Consider the following 17,581-nt stretch of genomic DNA (forward strand, 5'->3'; position numbering starts at 1 on the left):
GCGCGGAGGGGCTGTGCTCGCGCAGGCGGCGTCGGAGGGGCGGCGGGTGCTGCAGGGCGCCCGCGCGCGGCGGCGGCGCCGCGAGCCGCCTGCGGGAGCCCCCGCTCGCACCGCGGGGCAGAGGTCTTTGCGGAGCGAGCGGGCGGAGCGGGATCTTTGCCCCGCCGCGTGGGCGCTCGGAGCGGTCGCTTTGCCAAGAGCTGTGAGAACTTGGCTCGGGTTTTGCTGTTCTGAGCGCTGCGCCGTAAGAGTACGTGAGTCATGCGTTAGTGACAGGCTTGGCTGTCAGGTATATGCGCGTACGTGTTTGTTTTGTGGCTTTGACATGAGAAGTGCTTTATAAACGGAGCCGATCGCTCCTCATACTGTGCTCCACTGAGGGTGGGAACTGTATTCGCTTTTAAGCAAATTGGAGGACTTTCCAGTTGGATACTCTGTTACGTACCTGGAGAGTTGAAGGCTAAAATTTTGAGTACTGAACTGGATTTTGTTTAACTTTAGACCTTTCTGTTTCTCACCTTAATTTTTAGGCCAGTTTATGAGTAATCTTTACGCTTCAGCTAAAATAATATTTTTTAACATATTGTCTGCAAAATCAATAGACCTGCAGTTCTGTGGACTTAATTAGTCAGTGGAATTTACAGCCTAACATAAGATGTTTTATGAGAAACTCTGATATGCCCAGTGGATTAGCCTTAAACCTTTCCATTAAGTCATCATATTTGGAAATTATTGTTGCATACCTTATCCTGATAGGCCAGTAAAAATGTCATTTTCTCTGACTCTTGTAAAGGTATGCTGTATAGCTGTAGACATGTCTGTATACTTCCATTATGCTTTTTGTTTTGTCACCATGTAAAACTTGTATGCAAAACATAAATAGCTTGAACTGAAAGCAGATGGGTCTCTTTCCCCAAGCTGGTGGCAAGCATGTGCTGTTCTGTGTGTTTTTTCAGTTGTGCTACAGGAGTACATTCTGTTTTGTTAGGATGAACAGCTGGCAATAGGAGCAGAGCAGGAGATAGGAATGGACCAATCCTTGCTTCAGTACTTCATGTTTTTGTGACTGTGAAAGGAGAAAATTGGCCCAAATGAGATATTCTTAGTGGTATATGCCTCTTGTAACCTAACTAGACCCTCTGGTTCTATGCATCTGCTTTCGTCATTGAATTTCTTTATGTAAATCATTTGACAAATTCATGAAAGAATTGCAGGGTTGAAGGAGGGAACCGTTGCTTCTATGCCTGCTGCAGAAAATAACAAAACTTGTGGTTCTCTTGCATAATAGTTTTCCTTTCTATATTCTTCCTATAGCTAAGAACCAGGCGTTTGCATAGGAGCAAAGCTTTTGTTTGTATCCTTATAGCATGGTACTTTGCAGCCTGGCATAAAAATACATGTTCTTCTAGGCAAGATCAAAAAATGGTCAAATCTGTAACCTTTCTGCTACTTACTAGTTTTTTAATGTATTAATTTGAAGTTGTGCATTTATCAGTAAGCACATCTAGTAATCGGCCCCTGTATCCCACTGGCCCCATCTGTTGTCTGTTGCCAAGTCCTCTGTGGTTATGCCTGACTTAGTAAGCTTCTTTTCATATGGCTCTGTCACTTTTTCTTAAGTTGAACACACGTATGCTAGTGGCTAAGCCACTTTATTATTTGATTCTTCAGTGCAGCCAGTGGAACAACTGTAATTGCTTTTGCAGCCAGGAGGGGAGTTAGTTGAAATAACTTTGCTTTTGAAAGCCAACTTCATGTGCTTCAGCTTTGTGGCTCTCAAACTGTGAGGTATGTATTTCCCCTTGGTACCCAAGGTGCTTCAGATTGGGGTGTGCTGGAAGAAGCTTCATTTGAATACCAATGTTGGCAATATCTTAATAACAACAAATTTAGGAAGCGCTGTTCTCACTTCACAAATTTGTAAATAAATTAGAACTGTTACTGTTCTCTTTGTGTATCAGGTACCTGAAGTAAAAAACACTTAAATATGGGCTGGAGTTTCAGCCATAGTTTAATGGTAGATTATAGCAGGTTTCGTAAATGTTTGTGGAGATGATAGCTTTAGCTGCAAAGTACAAATGTTCACAGTTGTATATGATTATATAACATAAGATAGTGTCCAAGAGAGGTCAGTCAGATATGAAACACAGTCTATTTATTTTGATTTCATCCCTCTTTCATCCACTCCTGTTTTCTTTTGTTGCTTATGCTATACTGGCTGCATCAAAAAATTGTAAGTTGTTTCCTATCTCCTGTGAGGAAATTCCCAGTGCAAACAGAGCTCTCACCCCTCAGATAGAAACCTTGGTGAAAGGTTGAGGGAGAATTCCTTGATTATTGGGATGTTACAATACCCATTGGTATTAAGAGGCTTTCACACCTTTTGCTTTTTCTCAAGAGCTAACCTCAGTGCACAGAAACCTGGAAGTCGTGAGCTGCTTCTCAGCCTCTTTACTGAGCCCTGCAGAGGCTGAGGGAAGAGCAGGGCTTTCTGGATGGCTTGCAAATCTCCTGTTTTGTCAGGCAAACATGATATATTTAAATTACCCATTTGAAGCAGCAGCTGTATGTTGTACCTGATTTACTTTAGTTTATTTGACTTTAGTCAAGTACCAAAGCATTGTTATAGTCCATCTACACTATGGGTTGAAATCACTACAAGCAGGTTATGGGACAAATGGATTTTTGCAGGCACTTTTTGTTTAAGCTTAGTTCTGTATCACATTTGGACTCTAGAAATTGTTGGCAATAATATTGTTGTCATAAAGATGAAGTGTCTTTTTTCTGCAGTTATATTTGCCTTCTAAGCATGTGCCAGACTTTAAAACTACTTGTATCAAATATAGGCATAAACCTACAACCTTGTCCCCAGGTCTCAGCTTCTGCAGTGTAGTGGCTGGTCTCTTCTGTTGGGATCAAACTTGGCTTCAGTTACAAAATAAATGAGTTGTTTGTTTCAGCAAAGCTTTTTGTGGAGGCTTGTTTGCAAAACTAGCATGCAGTTTAGCAAACTTCCAGTCCCTGTACTGGAGTAGGGGGGATAATGCAGGTCTCTCGTAAGAGGAACGCTAGCTGCAGCTGTGGCAAACTGTCAGTGCAATAGCACTGGCCAGAGTTTGGAACTGTCTTCTACAGGGGTGATGAAATTACAGCAAAAAGTTACCTAATGATTTTTTTTTAATTGAGTGTAATATAGTAACTAAAAAGATAAACTGGACTGTAGGACTTACTGCATTGCAAGCAGAAAGACTGCAGTATGAGCTAGGTCTAGTGTAGTGCAAACTCTGGTGCTTGTGGCTACGTTGTCTGTCTGAAAGTAGGTAGTACTATCTTTCTCCCGAAGACTGGAAGCTAAGTTGCAAACAAACAGTCTCTTTCCTCTGTTAGGAAAGTTGACAGTAGCAGTTGAAAGCACAGCTGTGGAACACCTGGTTCTTCTTTACCTATTTAGTCTAATTTCTTGTATTTCAATCCCAAACTCTTGTTCCCTTCTCCTCCTCCCCCCCCCGACTAATCGCTTCAAAGTCAATTCAGTCCTTGAAAGATTTTGTTCTTTAGATTCCTTTGAGGCTTTTCTGAATTTTCCACATGTTACTGCAGCGAACACTTCTCTTTCTTTTCTTTTTTTTTCTTTTTTTGTTATAACTTTGAGTGACACCTGCCAGTGTGATTTCTGTGTGTTTTTGTAGCGCTGGGTTTTGAAGCTACATCAAACTGTGAGTTTAAACAGTTAACTCTTGGCAAATGTCTTATGTCAAAGCTTTGGCATCTTGTTCTTTAGAAAACCTTTTCAAATTAATAACATGCATCCACCAGATTTATTGCTTTCCAGGCTGAATGCCTAGCGACAGTCTTCTGTGTCTAAAAATGGTTGTTGTTGTTAAGGCCATCTTTAAGGAAACAGAGTTTGACTTTTGAGTGCAAATATGCACATACTATAAAGATACTGGTGAGAGAAAAGTAGTAATGTATTGAAATGGATTTGGAAGGATCTTGTTTTTATGTTCTGGGACATGGAGGATGCTGTTAAAGTTGAGAAGCCTGACCCATCTCTCTCTCTCTCTCTCTCTCTCTCTCTCTCTCTCTCTCTCTCTCTCTCTCTCTCTCTCTTTTTTTTTTTTTGGTGTGTGTGTGTGTATATAATCTACAAAGAGTGTAGAAATATACTAGCCAGTACTGAATATCTTGTTAGTTTTGCATCAGTATGTAAGCTATAACTTGATGTGATATTGTGGGTTTTTCATCTTTAAATATTCTCAGATGTACGCATTGTTTTTGAAAACTAAACCTCTTACTTGCTGATAGTATTTGTATTTATAGTAATTTCTTAAAAAAAGATACCCACTGCATTCTATTAATTTGATTCTTTTTTTTTAGGTTTGTTTTTAAACCGAGAAATTAAAAAATGGTATAGTATGAAACATTCAAAGAAATTGTAGGTTTTAGTAATGTAATAAGTAGGGCTTATAATTAATAAGTAGCGACGAGTAGGGCATGTATGCATTTTGGAAGATGTATTTCTAGAAGATTTTGGCTTGGTAGAGTAGGGTAGGATTTTTGTGTGTGCGTGTAAAGGAAGTCAAAGTGCTGTGAAAGCTGAGGATGTATTGGGAAACACTTAAAAGTGCTCAGTGCTTTTTAACTGGCTGTTAAGCACAGCTTTAAGAGTCTTTAAGCTGAACTGCAATGTGGGGGGGGGGAAAGAAAGCCAACAACCTGCAATTCTGCAGCAGGATGGTCTTGGATTCTGTTCAGTGCACTTTAATTAACCAGACGAAGTAGTAAATTAAAGTACCTCAGACTGACTTGACAGTCAATTAAACCTCGGTTGATTTCATTGAGAATGTGATCATTAGTGTAATTGGCCAAAATGACAGGAGGCCCCCTTGGATCTGTGCCCACGTGAAAATTTCCTCTAATTCTGCCTATGCAGTCCTGGATAGAGAAACTAGACAAATGGAGCTCTAGCCTAATAATTTCCAAGGATTTTTGTGTAGCTGTCTGGAAACAAGCAAGCTTTAGCAAGCAGAAATGAAGGAATGGGTTACTTGGGAATCCAGATGGCAAAAGCTTTTTGGGTTTATGTTGTGTGAAGTACTTTGAATCTCTTCTTTCATTGTGCAATTTGTAGAGACTTTTGCAAAGTTCACCATGTGATTTTAATCTAAAGGATATATATGTGCAAAGGTTTTTTTCTTGTTTTTATATGTGTATATATAATGTATATAAAATATTTATACACATGTAGTTTAGCGAGTGACTATATTGAAAGCCTGATCTTTCTTTCTCTCTCTCTCTCTCTCTCTCTTTTTTTTTTTTTTTTTTTTCCTTTTTCCTTTTAATGGTATCTGGATGCTTAAGATGGAGTTAGTTTTTTTTTCTCCGGTTTAATATCACTTACCTAAGCTGGTATGTGCCTCTGTTTGGGAAACAGCAGCGTTCTCTGATTGTTTTTATATAGATCTTGTTTTGTCTGAGTATTTGAATTTATAGCCTTGATTTACAAGTTGCTTTGGTTTGCTAGACTGCAGAATGGACATGCTGTTTCAGTAGAATTATGGGGTGGGGGGGGGAGGTCTACAAGCCTCCCCATGAGATCCTCTTCCATACCACTTTCAGACCTTCAGGGCTCATTGGGCAAGAATACAAGGTCAGAAACTAGATCGCGATCCCCTGTGTGGCAGTCAGGCATACTATAATGTTAGATTATGTAATAGTATCTTCTGAAAAGTGCAGTAAGCTCACACATGTGGGAGTCTGCATAAAAAAATTCTGTAAGAGCACCACAATGTAGGATTTGATAAAGATTAAATGTTCCTGAGCAGACCCTGGTAAAACTCTCATACCCTTTGTTCCCTCCCCTAGAAGCTCTTGTTTAGAGAAGTAAGTTCTAAGATGCTTGAAATAAACACTATCCTTGAACTTGAAAAGTTTTTTTTTTCCTCCCCCCCCCCCTTTTTTTTCTGGAGAGCACAACTTCAAATTAATTCCTCACGGCTCAACAGAGCTTACTTCTGAAGGCAGGGAAGGTCTACATGTTTTTCTGGTGTGTTGGCACAGAGTATCTCTGAAAGATACATGGCATACAAAACATGCATTTTGCAGCACTGCTGTCTATTCAGAGGCAGCTGGTGAGCCTCAGTTTTTGAGATGCTCTTCAAATTCAGTAGTGTATTGTTCAGGTTTTGTACATCTGTTTAAATAGAGAGAAAATTGCCTGGTCTGCTCCATGCTTCGTAACTATCTTGTCCACCATAAAGGAAAAAATAAATGTTATTTTACTGTTTGTCTTGCTCCCTCCCTGTCATTTTTTTCATTCACCCTTTCCAAAAAATAAAAATCTTTTTTTTTTTCTTTGTGTGACTGCTTAGTTTTCTCAAGTTTTGTAGGGGCTCACTGAATTGCTGCAAATGAATAGTTAAGTGTATAAAAGATGTGCAAACTTCTTGAGTCTAAAATTTAAAGGAAAAAAAAAAAGTAGGCCACCTGTCAGGTTTGCCAATCCAAGTCAGATTTGATGGCCTCCAGAGTCATCCTGATTACTTCATCATCCTCTTAAAAAGAAGAAAAAAATCTTACTGTTGTTTTTTTCTCATACTTGGAAAATGTAGCTTATTTTCTGTGATTTCAGTTGAACTGACAGTATAGTTTAAAAAGCATGTGTGTGTGCAGAATTGTTCTGGCAATTTCTTATAAGAACACTTTGTTTCTGTAGCAGGATTGTTGACTTTTTTACAAAACTGGGAGCCTCGATCTTGAGTGGATATAAACTTATGTTTCTATCAGTTAAGGAACTGGTCATAGAACACATACATGGAAGCTTTAAAAAACAAAGTTGTTGGTGCACCAGCTACTGTTACTGACAGCTAAAAATTTCCTGTAAATCAGCTGAAAGTTGATCCCTTTTTCTATTTAGGGATCCTTTGTTCAACCCCTAATGTGAAATGGCTTCTTGTGATAGCAGTAGATTGGTCACCAACTGCTACTGAAGTAGATTAGAGCACAGCATATTTTGTGGGTTTCCTCCTGCTAGCTGTTTGCTTTAGCAGCTAATGGTTACTTTTTTTGAAAAAAGGAAAAAAAAAAAAAAAGAAAAAAGGTGATGGTGTTGGTCGATGAAGGTTCTTTTATTATCACTTAGTTCTGAGCTCCAAATGTATGTATCTCTTAGTAGCAAGAGCATAAAGGATTTCTTAGAATCTAAAGAAAACAGATCTTTAGGTCATATGATGTTGATTTTTCTTTTTCCTTGTGCCCCCTACCTGCATATCTTCTACTTTTTTTTTCTTAAACTGGTGTAAGTTGAGCTGGATTTCTGTCAAACTTGATTAGATATGTTTACAATAATCATCATCTCAATTTCTTGTATTTTAGCATCCAGCAAGAGCAGAGAAGACAGCAAAGTACCTAAGATGTGAAAAGTCCTCTCTTATCAAAAGGAAGCTTTGTTTTCAAAATGGACCGAAGTAAGAGGAATTCAATAGCAGGATTTCCACCACGCTTGGAGCGCACTGAAGACTTTGATGGGGGCAGTGGAGGTGATGGGACTGCATCCCAGATAGGAAGAGTTTGGACCTCTTCATACAAAGCCCTGATAAGTGCCTTTTCCAGACTTACCCGCCTTGATGATTTCACCTGTGAGAAAATTGGCTCTGGTTTCTTCTCTGAGGTGTTCAAGGTGTGTGTTTAATTTCTTTCCTTCTTCATGTTGATTGCTTGGTGTATTTGGTGCTGAGAATATGTGAAATTATCAGCAGGCATACTACTTTCTCTAAAGTCAGTTGTTTGCTCTTACATTTGCTCAAGTATTTTCCCTGTCTCTCTTCTAGGTATTTATATTATTACTAACAATTTATTTTGATAAAGTTGCAGAGGTATTTGGAACAAGCAGTAAAAGCTAGAAAATCTTTGGTTTGGTTTCTGATCTCTGCTGTTTATTTTTATGTGTTCATGTATTGTGTTAAACACCAATGGCTGTTGCTTCCCTCGTATGTAACTTTGGATGTCTTTAATTTAGCTTGGTAATTAGGTTTTGAGGATTATACTTGTTTCTTTGCCAGTCTTTGCCTCCTAACATTACAAGCCTATGTGTTAGGAGAGCTACATGTAATTATTTAATTTGAAATCATAAGCTTTGTTGCACTGGAGTTGTAATAGTTACCTGCTGTTTTCTTTCTCTTCTTGTCACACCTTGTTTTTTATTCAAATTATCAAAGATTTGTAAGATTCATAATAAATAGTATGAATGAGAAAGTTTGAAGTTGTTGGTGACCTGCTACTACAATATCCGGAAAGTAGATAAAGATTTTCTTAGAGCAATTTATGAAACCATACAGAAGACTTGTGATCCTGATTTTTATAATGCCTAGTGATATTCCAGCTGTCTTGACTGTTCTGCTAAGTTTTATTGTAGAAGAATAGGACACTGAGTTGACTTCCAGGCTTTCAGACACTGAGGAAATAATTTGTTTCCTTTTCCTGGTTTCCGACTTTAAATGAAGCCACCCTCCAAATTATATCTGTCAGTGAAACTTATTTCATCCCACAATGTATTATGTCCATTCTGTGGTACCTCATGAAGCCACCCTCCAAATTATATCTGTCAGTGAAACTTATTTCATCCCACAATGTATTATGTCCATTCTGTGGTACCTCATGTAGTCTTTCCTTTAAGAATTTAAACCAAAAAAAAAAAAAAAACCCTCTTAACCAATTTTATTGCTATGAATATGTATGTAAATTAGAAAATGAAGGGTTTTTTTTCCATGCTGCTCTAATGCTTAAAGACATTCAGATATCCACATGTACTTCTCTACTTATGTGAAGGCAAGCCACTGCACACAACTATTTCTAGATATTTAGATAGATATTTTTACTAGATATATGAAGTTTAATTTTGCTAACACAAGTGTTTAAATCTTTGAAATGGGCAGGTAATAAAACCTTTTTAATAAAGCCTACTTTTATATAGGCTTAAAATAAGGTTCTGTTTGGTTTCTTTTTTCTGATTTTTCCTGTTTGGAAAGCTTCCTGCAGTGCATTTTGTAGCAAATGTCGTAGTATCTAGAGATATTTCTTAATGTAAAATGAACAGAGATTTAGAGTTCTGTCTGTCATTGCAAGTTATCTTTATACTATTATGTCAAAACTGCTGTGGAGTGTATAAATGTGCTAATAGGCTTGGGTAATGTCTAAGTAACTGAGGAATAGAAGACCTTGGTTTGCTAGTGAATTTCAGAATCCAGGTTTTGAAGTAGTTTTGTCTTTGTCCTCAATGTTCCTGCTTAAAGATTTTATCTTTCCTATTCTGTAACTTGAGGAGCTTACCCTCTTTAATGCTTAGATTTTTTTCAGTGCCTGGATTATGAATTTATCCTATAGTGGCATTGGCAATCATATTTATGTTAGGACTTCTTAAACAACTATGTGCTGTGTAAACAGACTTACTAGATGAAATCACTGTAATATTCTACCATGCTGTAGTGAGTAGCATCATGGAAAAGTTTCCTGAGGCAAAATGCTCATGTGTTTCGAACAAAAGGTACAGTATTAATAACCACTAGGAAACAGAAGTGGTTGCAGAGGGGAAGAAGCAGTTAAGCAAAGGTAAACTTCTAGGTAAACTTCTGATTTATTATGAAACTCTTTTATATAAGAATGTGCTTGGTTTAGTCAGGTGGTGGCAAACAGAGATAAACATCTGTAGAGAACCTCTATTGACTGAGATACCAGAATTATTGTCCTATATATAAATAAGTCTAACTCTCTAAAACCTTTCCCTGCCGCAGCCCTTTAAGCAGAGCTAAACTGGACATCACACACTGTCAGTCTGCAATTGGTGGCATTACTCTAGGAAAGTGATGGTAATAGTCTGGATATCTTGTATTTTCCCAGAAGCAACCACAGATGCTTTTTTTTCATATCCATTCCAAACAAGGTCTCATTTTAGTTTTGGTGCAAAGAGATGAGAATTTATTATGGCTATCTTAAATGCAGTTCCATACTCATTTAAGCAAGTTTCTGTTCTGCTAGAATATCAGCCTGGCTACCTCTCTGATTAATCCTACTGTGCTGATCATCAGATTTCATGCAAGAACCTTGATGTCCTTCCAGAAAAGAGAGCCTCATGGTTTGACACAGATGAAGTTCAGTCTGGTATGCAGGCTTCCAACTAAATAATCAAATTCAAGAAAAATCCAGGGTAGTTCTAGACTTGCTGATTAAGCATCTTTACAGGAGGGGGAAAAAACTTTCTCTTCAAATTAGTAAAAGTATATCAAAAAACACGTTACCAGAGTTTTCTCAATTATGTATTTGTCTATGGTTCTGTGAGTGTCAGATGTTAGGTTTACTCAAGTAACTTGGTCAAAGGTACTTGGACAGTTTTGAGAGTTTTTTTTGTTTTGTCATATAAATGACAATTATCTTCAGTGATTTCTTCCTCTCCACTCTTTTCTGTAGAATTTCCTATTTTTAGTATAATTTTTAACAATGGATGGAAATTGTCTTTTCTTAAAATAGAATTGAGAATACATTATAACTTAGGCATACTTTGTGTTGCTTTTTTTTATATTAATAATTGTGTGCTGTGAAGGATGTTTTAGCATTTCTAGTGCATCTTTATTCTTATGCAAATTAAGCCTTGTGGTTTATTAAGCATAATCTAGCAGTTTTTTCTTTCTTTTTTTTCTTTTTTTTTTTTTACCACCATCACTATAACAACTCAGTTTTACCTAAACAATAAGCACTTTGGAAAGTAGATTTAGAAAAAAATGAACTTTGTCAAACTGTATTAGCAGTCTAGTTTGAAGCAGTTGGCTGACTAGTGTCTGTTTTAATTTTCAAAGGCTGGTGAGCATTCTTAGATTGCTCTTAGACTGAGTAGGCAAAGAATATTTATGTAAATGAGCAATTCCCACCCATGACCCCAAACCTTTAAAATCCTTGCTGGGAAGTGAACATATTGCAAAATCAGTAAGGACTGATGGAGCTGTAAGTAATTGTGGAGGAGATAAGCATCATACACTGAAAATAAATACCATATTAGGAAAAAAATACTATTCATTATAGAATGTGTGTGTGTAGAGCAGCAGTTGGACTAAAATCTAGGAGCTTTTTTATTCAGATATATTGTCTGGTTCAAAGCCATTACTAAATACTAAAGTTCCTAGAAAATTCCTTCAGCTGTTTTTGTTAGGTCTGCATTCTGTAGCTGAACTTGTAAGAGAGACTGGAAGTTTTTTTACTCTTTGTCTGAAAATTAAAAATGGACTTTCTGCAGTTTTATTCATGAATATGTGAAAACCTGGATCATAGATCCAATACAGAGTAGTGTGAATTGAGTGTCCTATGTGTTTGTGAGTTGGGAAGGCAGAGTTGCCATGTAGATGTGGTCGCCGTGCATTTTGAAGGTTTTGACTGTTATAAGAGGGATGGTGAAGTCTTTTGGCATCGAGAGAATAATAAAAGTGGTTGTCTTGAATGCTAAAATAGCTGTCTTCTGGAGAAGTTTCTTTTACCGTTTTAAGTATGCTCGGCCATCTATTTAGTTCTGTTATCAGAAGATAATTTAACAGGAGTTAAATAATTTGTTTGGATCAGTCCTACTAGTTTTGTAGTGCAGGTCTATCTCACAACTATTTTAATGATGGATGCAGTTGTTGAAAGCTCCCTCTTATAGGTAGAGAGTTGACAGAAATAACAAAGAGAAAAAAAATCTATTCGTTAAGAACAAGCCCTGACAAAACTACTAAAATCAGTGCAGCCTTCAGAAGATTATGTAAATATATTTGGGATAGGCAGAGAGCAAATTTTGAAGACAGAGCTCAAGCCTACAAGGCCATGGCCCTGACCACCTTGAGCTGTCCTCACAACCTATAGGAGTCAAGAAATCAACTGTTAGAAATTAGTCACCAGAGAAGGAATCCCTTCTTACAAAAAATTCTAAGCAGTTATGTCAGTATAATCTGAATCTTAAGCATATTCCTGGGAAGCTTATTCATGTGAGCAGTGAAAAAGGTGTATAAGATCTTTTTTAAAAAAAATCAGTTAATGAAATATTGATGTTTAATACTGGATAGGGAAAGGCAAGCTCATGAATATTAAATGTATATGACATAATATGAAATAATCTACCTTTAGTTGTATAAGTTACTAAAATGTTATGAAATAAGGCTGGAGCATCTGTGAGAGCATCTTATTTGTTGCCTTCGCTGAAGGTCTGATCAACTGAATCACATGCTTGAATCACTTGTGATAGATGCTTAGCTAGTTCTCTAAACCTGCATTGATAGTGGTGCTACAGAATCTGTAGGTAATCTGTTCCAGTGCTTAGTTGTCCTTATATCTAGCAAGTTTCTTTTAATGTTTAACTTAAACCTTTACTACTGAAATTTACCTTTATTTTCTTAATGCTTGTGTAGAACGACTTACAGATACCTTTGTTATGGCATCTCTTACATATTGAAAGATCATTCCTTTTGATCTCTTTTGCCTAAAAGAAAAAAGAAAAAAAAAAAAGAAAGAAAAGCTACTTTGTTTGGCCTGTTTTGACACATCGCTATTCATTCTTCCTGCTTCACTGAGATTTGAGATCCACGCTTTTTAAGCATGGCTCACAAATCTGAGATAATACTCTACCTGAGTTTTTGTCACTTGGTTCAATTTATGATCTCCTATAACTTGAGAGCCTTTTCTGCAAAATGTCTGGCCACACAAATTTCCTGTTTTTATATTTGTGCAGTAGATTATACCTACTAATCCATATTGGATTGAACATGGGTTGGCTTGTTTGTTTTTCCCCAAGCATTTCTTGATTTGTCAGGATCAGTTTGAATTCTAATTATGTCTTAGAAATGCTTAGCACTTTTTCACTCCCTGACTTGACTTCAGGCAGATTCCTCCAGAGTCCTGCTTGATAAATCCTCCCAACCTATCTCTGAACTGCTAACTACTGTTTTGAATATGGTTTTACACTGTTAATTTAGAGAAGTTTCTTCTAAATCACACTTTTTTTTTTCTGACTTGTTTAATGATGATTCTTGCATGATGTTTCAAAAGCCATATGGAAATCAAGATACAATGAATCTTGATGCTGGGATAACATGGGTACCCTTAAGAATCAAATGCTGGAAACTCATTGGTCCTGTTCTGTGATATGTGCGCCCCACAGCTCATGAAACTTGTGCTATCTAGGTGCAAGGTAGAAGATAAATGCTATGTGCTTTTGGTTGACTTAACAAGGTAGTTGATGGGAGCAAGTGGGTCAGTATCTTCATGATATTTATGCTGTTTGTGCTTATCATGCTGTAAGACATATTGTTTTAATACCTGAAGTGATGGTCTTCAGTTCATCAGCTGGTTGGTAGTCATTATTTTGTGTGGTCAAATTAATGAGTTCCGAGTTTCAGAAGCACTGGCTGATCAGGGAAGGTGGGACTGTTTAAATGCATACCCTGCGCTGGAGGCTAGCATCCTGTTTCTCATATTTATCTAATGTGTGTAAGGCACTTTAAACAGCTGTGTGCTGCATACCTTTAAAGTGAAAGAAGAAGCAGGGTTAATGTGGAGTTTTTCTAGGGGTTGCATGAAGAGCACTCATATAATTTACTCTTTTTTTTAATTGAATACTTCTGTGGTAATAGACATAGGAAAAATCTGATAGTTCTGTTACCTCTAATATATACTATCTAGTATAATTTAAGAAGTCTGTAAGATGTATTGTCATGTGAATGGGCTTGATCTCTGGAACATCTGACTATGACAGATCTGAAAGATACCGTTTTGGCTTTCCTGAAGTGGCTGTTTAAGAGCTGTCTTTTCTGTGCCATATGACTTGATCACTATTCTGCTTGATTAACATCTTTGTGTTTTGTCTATAGTCTTGCAGGCCTTAAAGTCCAGTACAAAAATGCTTGATGTTATACAACAGCTGCTTTTCCTCTTTCTGCCTCTGAAGAAGGTTTGGCAAATCTCACTCTAGAATAAGCAGTGGAGAACAAGAATTGTAGTATAGAGAAGTGAGGGACTAGCTCATAGAACTTCAGACAAACAGGTGAAAAGAATATACAGATCATTTTACCAAAAAAAAAAAAAGTGTCTATCTTGGTTGACCTGAATATATACTTTTCTTGTTGTTCTTTGCCTTTATGTTTGATTGTTAATCTAGATGTTTAAGAATAAAACGGTTAAGACTGTGAAGGGATATTAGACCATCTACACTGCTACATGATCAAAGATCATTGTTTTGCTAGTAAGTGGTATTTTGTCTGCAGCATATGTTGGCACCATATACAACACAGTGCTATGTGTTCTTTTTTGTTTTGTTTTTGTTAGTTTTTTTCCTTCAACCTTGAACTGAAGGCCTCAAAGATGGTATCATGAATTGCAGTGCCTGTTGTCTAATCTTGCTGTTATAAAATTTGCACCTAACTTGAGGTCTCTGAGCTTTATAGTCCACCCAGATGTTCGTTTTATTTCTTGGCTGGACCAGAGTTTTTTTAGTACCTCTTCTTTCTTCCCCGTAAAACTTGATGTACATTATCAAGTTATGTTTCAAACCTTTTGATGTGCTAAGTAGTTCTTGGTTTTCATTTCCTGCATCTTGACAAGGGGATTACGTAGCTCTTAACAGCATAGTCTTTACTACAGCTTATCCAACTTTTTTTTTTGCTTCCTCTCCAAAGTAGACATCCTAATTCAGAGTGCCCTGGTTTTCTTCTTAGCAATGACATATAAAAATTATCGCTCTGCCTTATTTGTCATGTTCTGTTGTAACACAGCGTTTGTCTTTATCATAACACACTACAGTCTTATTTTTGTTTAATGAGACTCAAATACATCTAGGTCTTGCTGGTGCCTAGAGAGTGGTCTTTTGTTCTGTATGTATAGATGTATAGCCTGCAATTATTGTTTCTAGTAAGGTGTACTGACATTTCATTTGGTTGTATGTGTTTTTGCTCAAGTGTACCTATGTTATGAAGTGGTCTTCACTGCTTAGTGAAGTAAAGAGGATAGAGTAATCTTACAAACTCATTTCTTCTGTGTTTTTTTTTTTTTTTTTTTTTTTTTTTTTCTGCGGTGGTGATTTTCATCAGTGAGTTGGAAGTGAGCATAGAATATTGAGAAACATTAAGCCTTGTTTTGTTCCTCTGGAAGCTCACTAAAAACTTCCCTATTTCATGCTGCTTTGTCATGTACAACTGTATCCTGAGCTAACATTAGCCAGTTTTTAATCTAGTTATATTGGACTATGGAATAGAAGTCTGTGTGTTTATATAGTTATGGTAAGACTCATGCAATTATCTTAATAAATCTTATCACCTGTTTTAAAATAAATGTAGAGCTGGAAAGGGATGTTATAAGATCTAGTATGATCTTCTGAGCTGAAGCAGACTCAAGTATATGTGCTCTGTTCTTGGCAAATATTTGCAGTCTGTTCTTAAGACTTCCCTTATAGGAAGTTCTAGAACCTGCTTTGGTGTAGCCAGGCCATGCTTTGTTAATTTTGTTTTTACTATCCTTTAATATCCAGAACTGCCCAGTTTGACTTGTTTCTACAGCTGCTTATGTATATTTGCTTAATGGCTCAAATAGCAACCCATTGCTGATGGAGGGTTCAGTTTTCCTATGACATTTAATGATATATCATGTCAACAGAGGCCTGCTTCCAAGAGTAAAATTACGGTGAATGTGTGGAAGGAGGGAAGGAGCTATTAGACTAGCTTTACAAATGAGCATGAAGAAAAGGGAATGCCAATTCAGATTAAAAGGAGAGGATGACTATAAACAGGACATGGAAAAGGGAAGAATAGGCAGGCAACAGAATCTGAATTTAAGAACAGAGAACTGCTGCTTGACTTTCAGCAAGTGGGGAACCCCTCTGGAAAAGAGGTTGGAGGCTGGTGTCTCAGAGCTTGTAGAAAGCAGTCTCCAGAGCTGGAGTCTCCATTAGCTTGGGTTTTGACATATAAGCAGGCAACGCAGCATTTGAACTGTCAATGTATTTTAAATCTAAATGTGAGCCTGTGCGTTATTGGCAGTCTCAGCAGGACAGCCAAGAATAGATCTGGTATCGAGCCTGAGCTCCCTCCTGTTGCCAGAGCTGGTCCTCTCCAGCAGCACAAGGCCCCTGCACACTGGCTGCGCTCTGCAAGCAAGTTCTTGCTGCCTCCTCTGTGTGCACCTGTTTGCTGCATGCATCAGATATCAGTCTTTCAGTCTCTAGGATTGTCAAGCTAATTTTTTAAAAAATTGTTAAAGGGGGGAAGGAGTTAACATTTCAGCAAAAATAAAGTAAGTTCTGAAGATAAACCTAAGATAAATATTTCCTTTTAATCCTAACACAGTGCTTTGGTTATTATTTCAGAACTTGAAATATAAATACTGACAACAGGGAAAAGCTTGCTTCTTTCTTAATTTAGAGTTAAGGGATGAATTTGGCCCTTAATACCACTCTAGCTTTCTTAGGAATTGTACAATAGGAGCACAATCTTTATGAGCCTTCATCCCCACTTGGGCGTGAGCATCATTAAAATTCAGAATTACCTGTCTGACATGCAAGGCACTCTTACATTTGACAGAACTGAATACGTTTTTTTTTTTTTTTTTTCCTTTTTTGGGGGGGGAAGGGGGAATTGTGGGATGGTTCATGTTTATTGTCTGAAATAAGCCCTATTTTGGTTATTTTTTCCAGCTAGAAAACTTAGTGGAAGATTTAAAAAATCACTTTGTAACACCTAAAGTGGTTTGAAAGCTGTCACCAAGTAGTAAACCTAATGAAAGGCTTGCCTTTTGTAATGCTATTGGAAAAAAATAAGAACTTTATGAAAATCAGAATTTCTGTGATACTTTTTCTGCAGTCTGACTTGGCATCACTGCAAGTGAGATCTAAAATTGTACTGGGTGAAGCAAATTAACAGACTTGGGAGAAAGTGTTTTGTTTGCACTCAATTTCATTTTTCCGAGTTTGGTCAGCCAGCTTCTCTGCTGCTGGAAAAAGTCTTTGGAAAGTTGAAAAGAGGGCAGAACTATCATTAGATCTTTAAAGGATTTAATAAAAAGCGAAAACAAACATCAGTGCAACAGACTTGATGCTAGATTATTTAAAAGAATGCTCAGTAAGAAAACTAAACAAAAAATTAATATAAAGGTACCAATTTGATACATATTTATCACCTGTTTGGAAATGTGGCCTCTTCTAACCTCTGCTGAGCGGTGTGTGTATGAATGGTTGGGGTAAGTCATTGCTGTCTTTGCAAATAGTAAGAACACTTACAAATTTAACGGTGATAAACAGATGCTGATACTGCAGCAAGTGGGACCTTGCAATAAGAGAGAGAGCGTCCGGTTGGATTTTGCCTTCAATATAGTGATTTTTGGGAGTTTACAGAATGCTTTGGGCCTTTGCTTTCCTTCTAGAAGAAACGTTGTGCCAATCTGAGCATCGTTGTATGGTTTCTCAGTGGCCAAGCAGGTGGCAAGATTCCCTTGGCACAGAAATGTTTGTGGATTTTTTTGGTCTTATTCTTCATAATAATTTCTCAAGCACAGTTAAACGATCTATTTAGTTTTCGGTTCTGGA

The 17,581-nt window shown here is 37.3% G+C and overlaps 1 protein-coding gene across 2 annotated transcripts in view; it reads left to right on the forward strand.

Moving 5' to 3' along the window:
- Nucleotides 1-17,581, forward strand: part of TESK2 (testis associated actin remodelling kinase 2) — a 79,620-nt gene that overhangs the window by 135 nt on the left and 61,904 nt on the right. Inside the window, exon 2 of one of the 2 annotated variants that reach the window (XM_062581163.1) lies at nucleotides 7,375-7,678. The exons of the other annotated variant lie outside the window; for it this stretch is intronic. Coding sequence (XP_062437147.1) covers nucleotides 7,457-7,678 — 222 coding nt within the window. The 5' untranslated portion in view covers nucleotides 7,375-7,456. The remainder of the gene's footprint in view (nucleotides 1-7,374; nucleotides 7,679-17,581) is intronic. 2 annotated transcript variants of the gene reach the window in all.

The sequence above is a fragment of the Rhea pennata genome, chromosome 8 (genome assembly GCF_028389875.1).
Source record: "Rhea pennata isolate bPtePen1 chromosome 8, bPtePen1.pri, whole genome shotgun sequence".
Classification (NCBI taxonomy): Eukaryota; Metazoa; Chordata; class Aves; order Rheiformes; family Rheidae; genus Rhea; species Rhea pennata.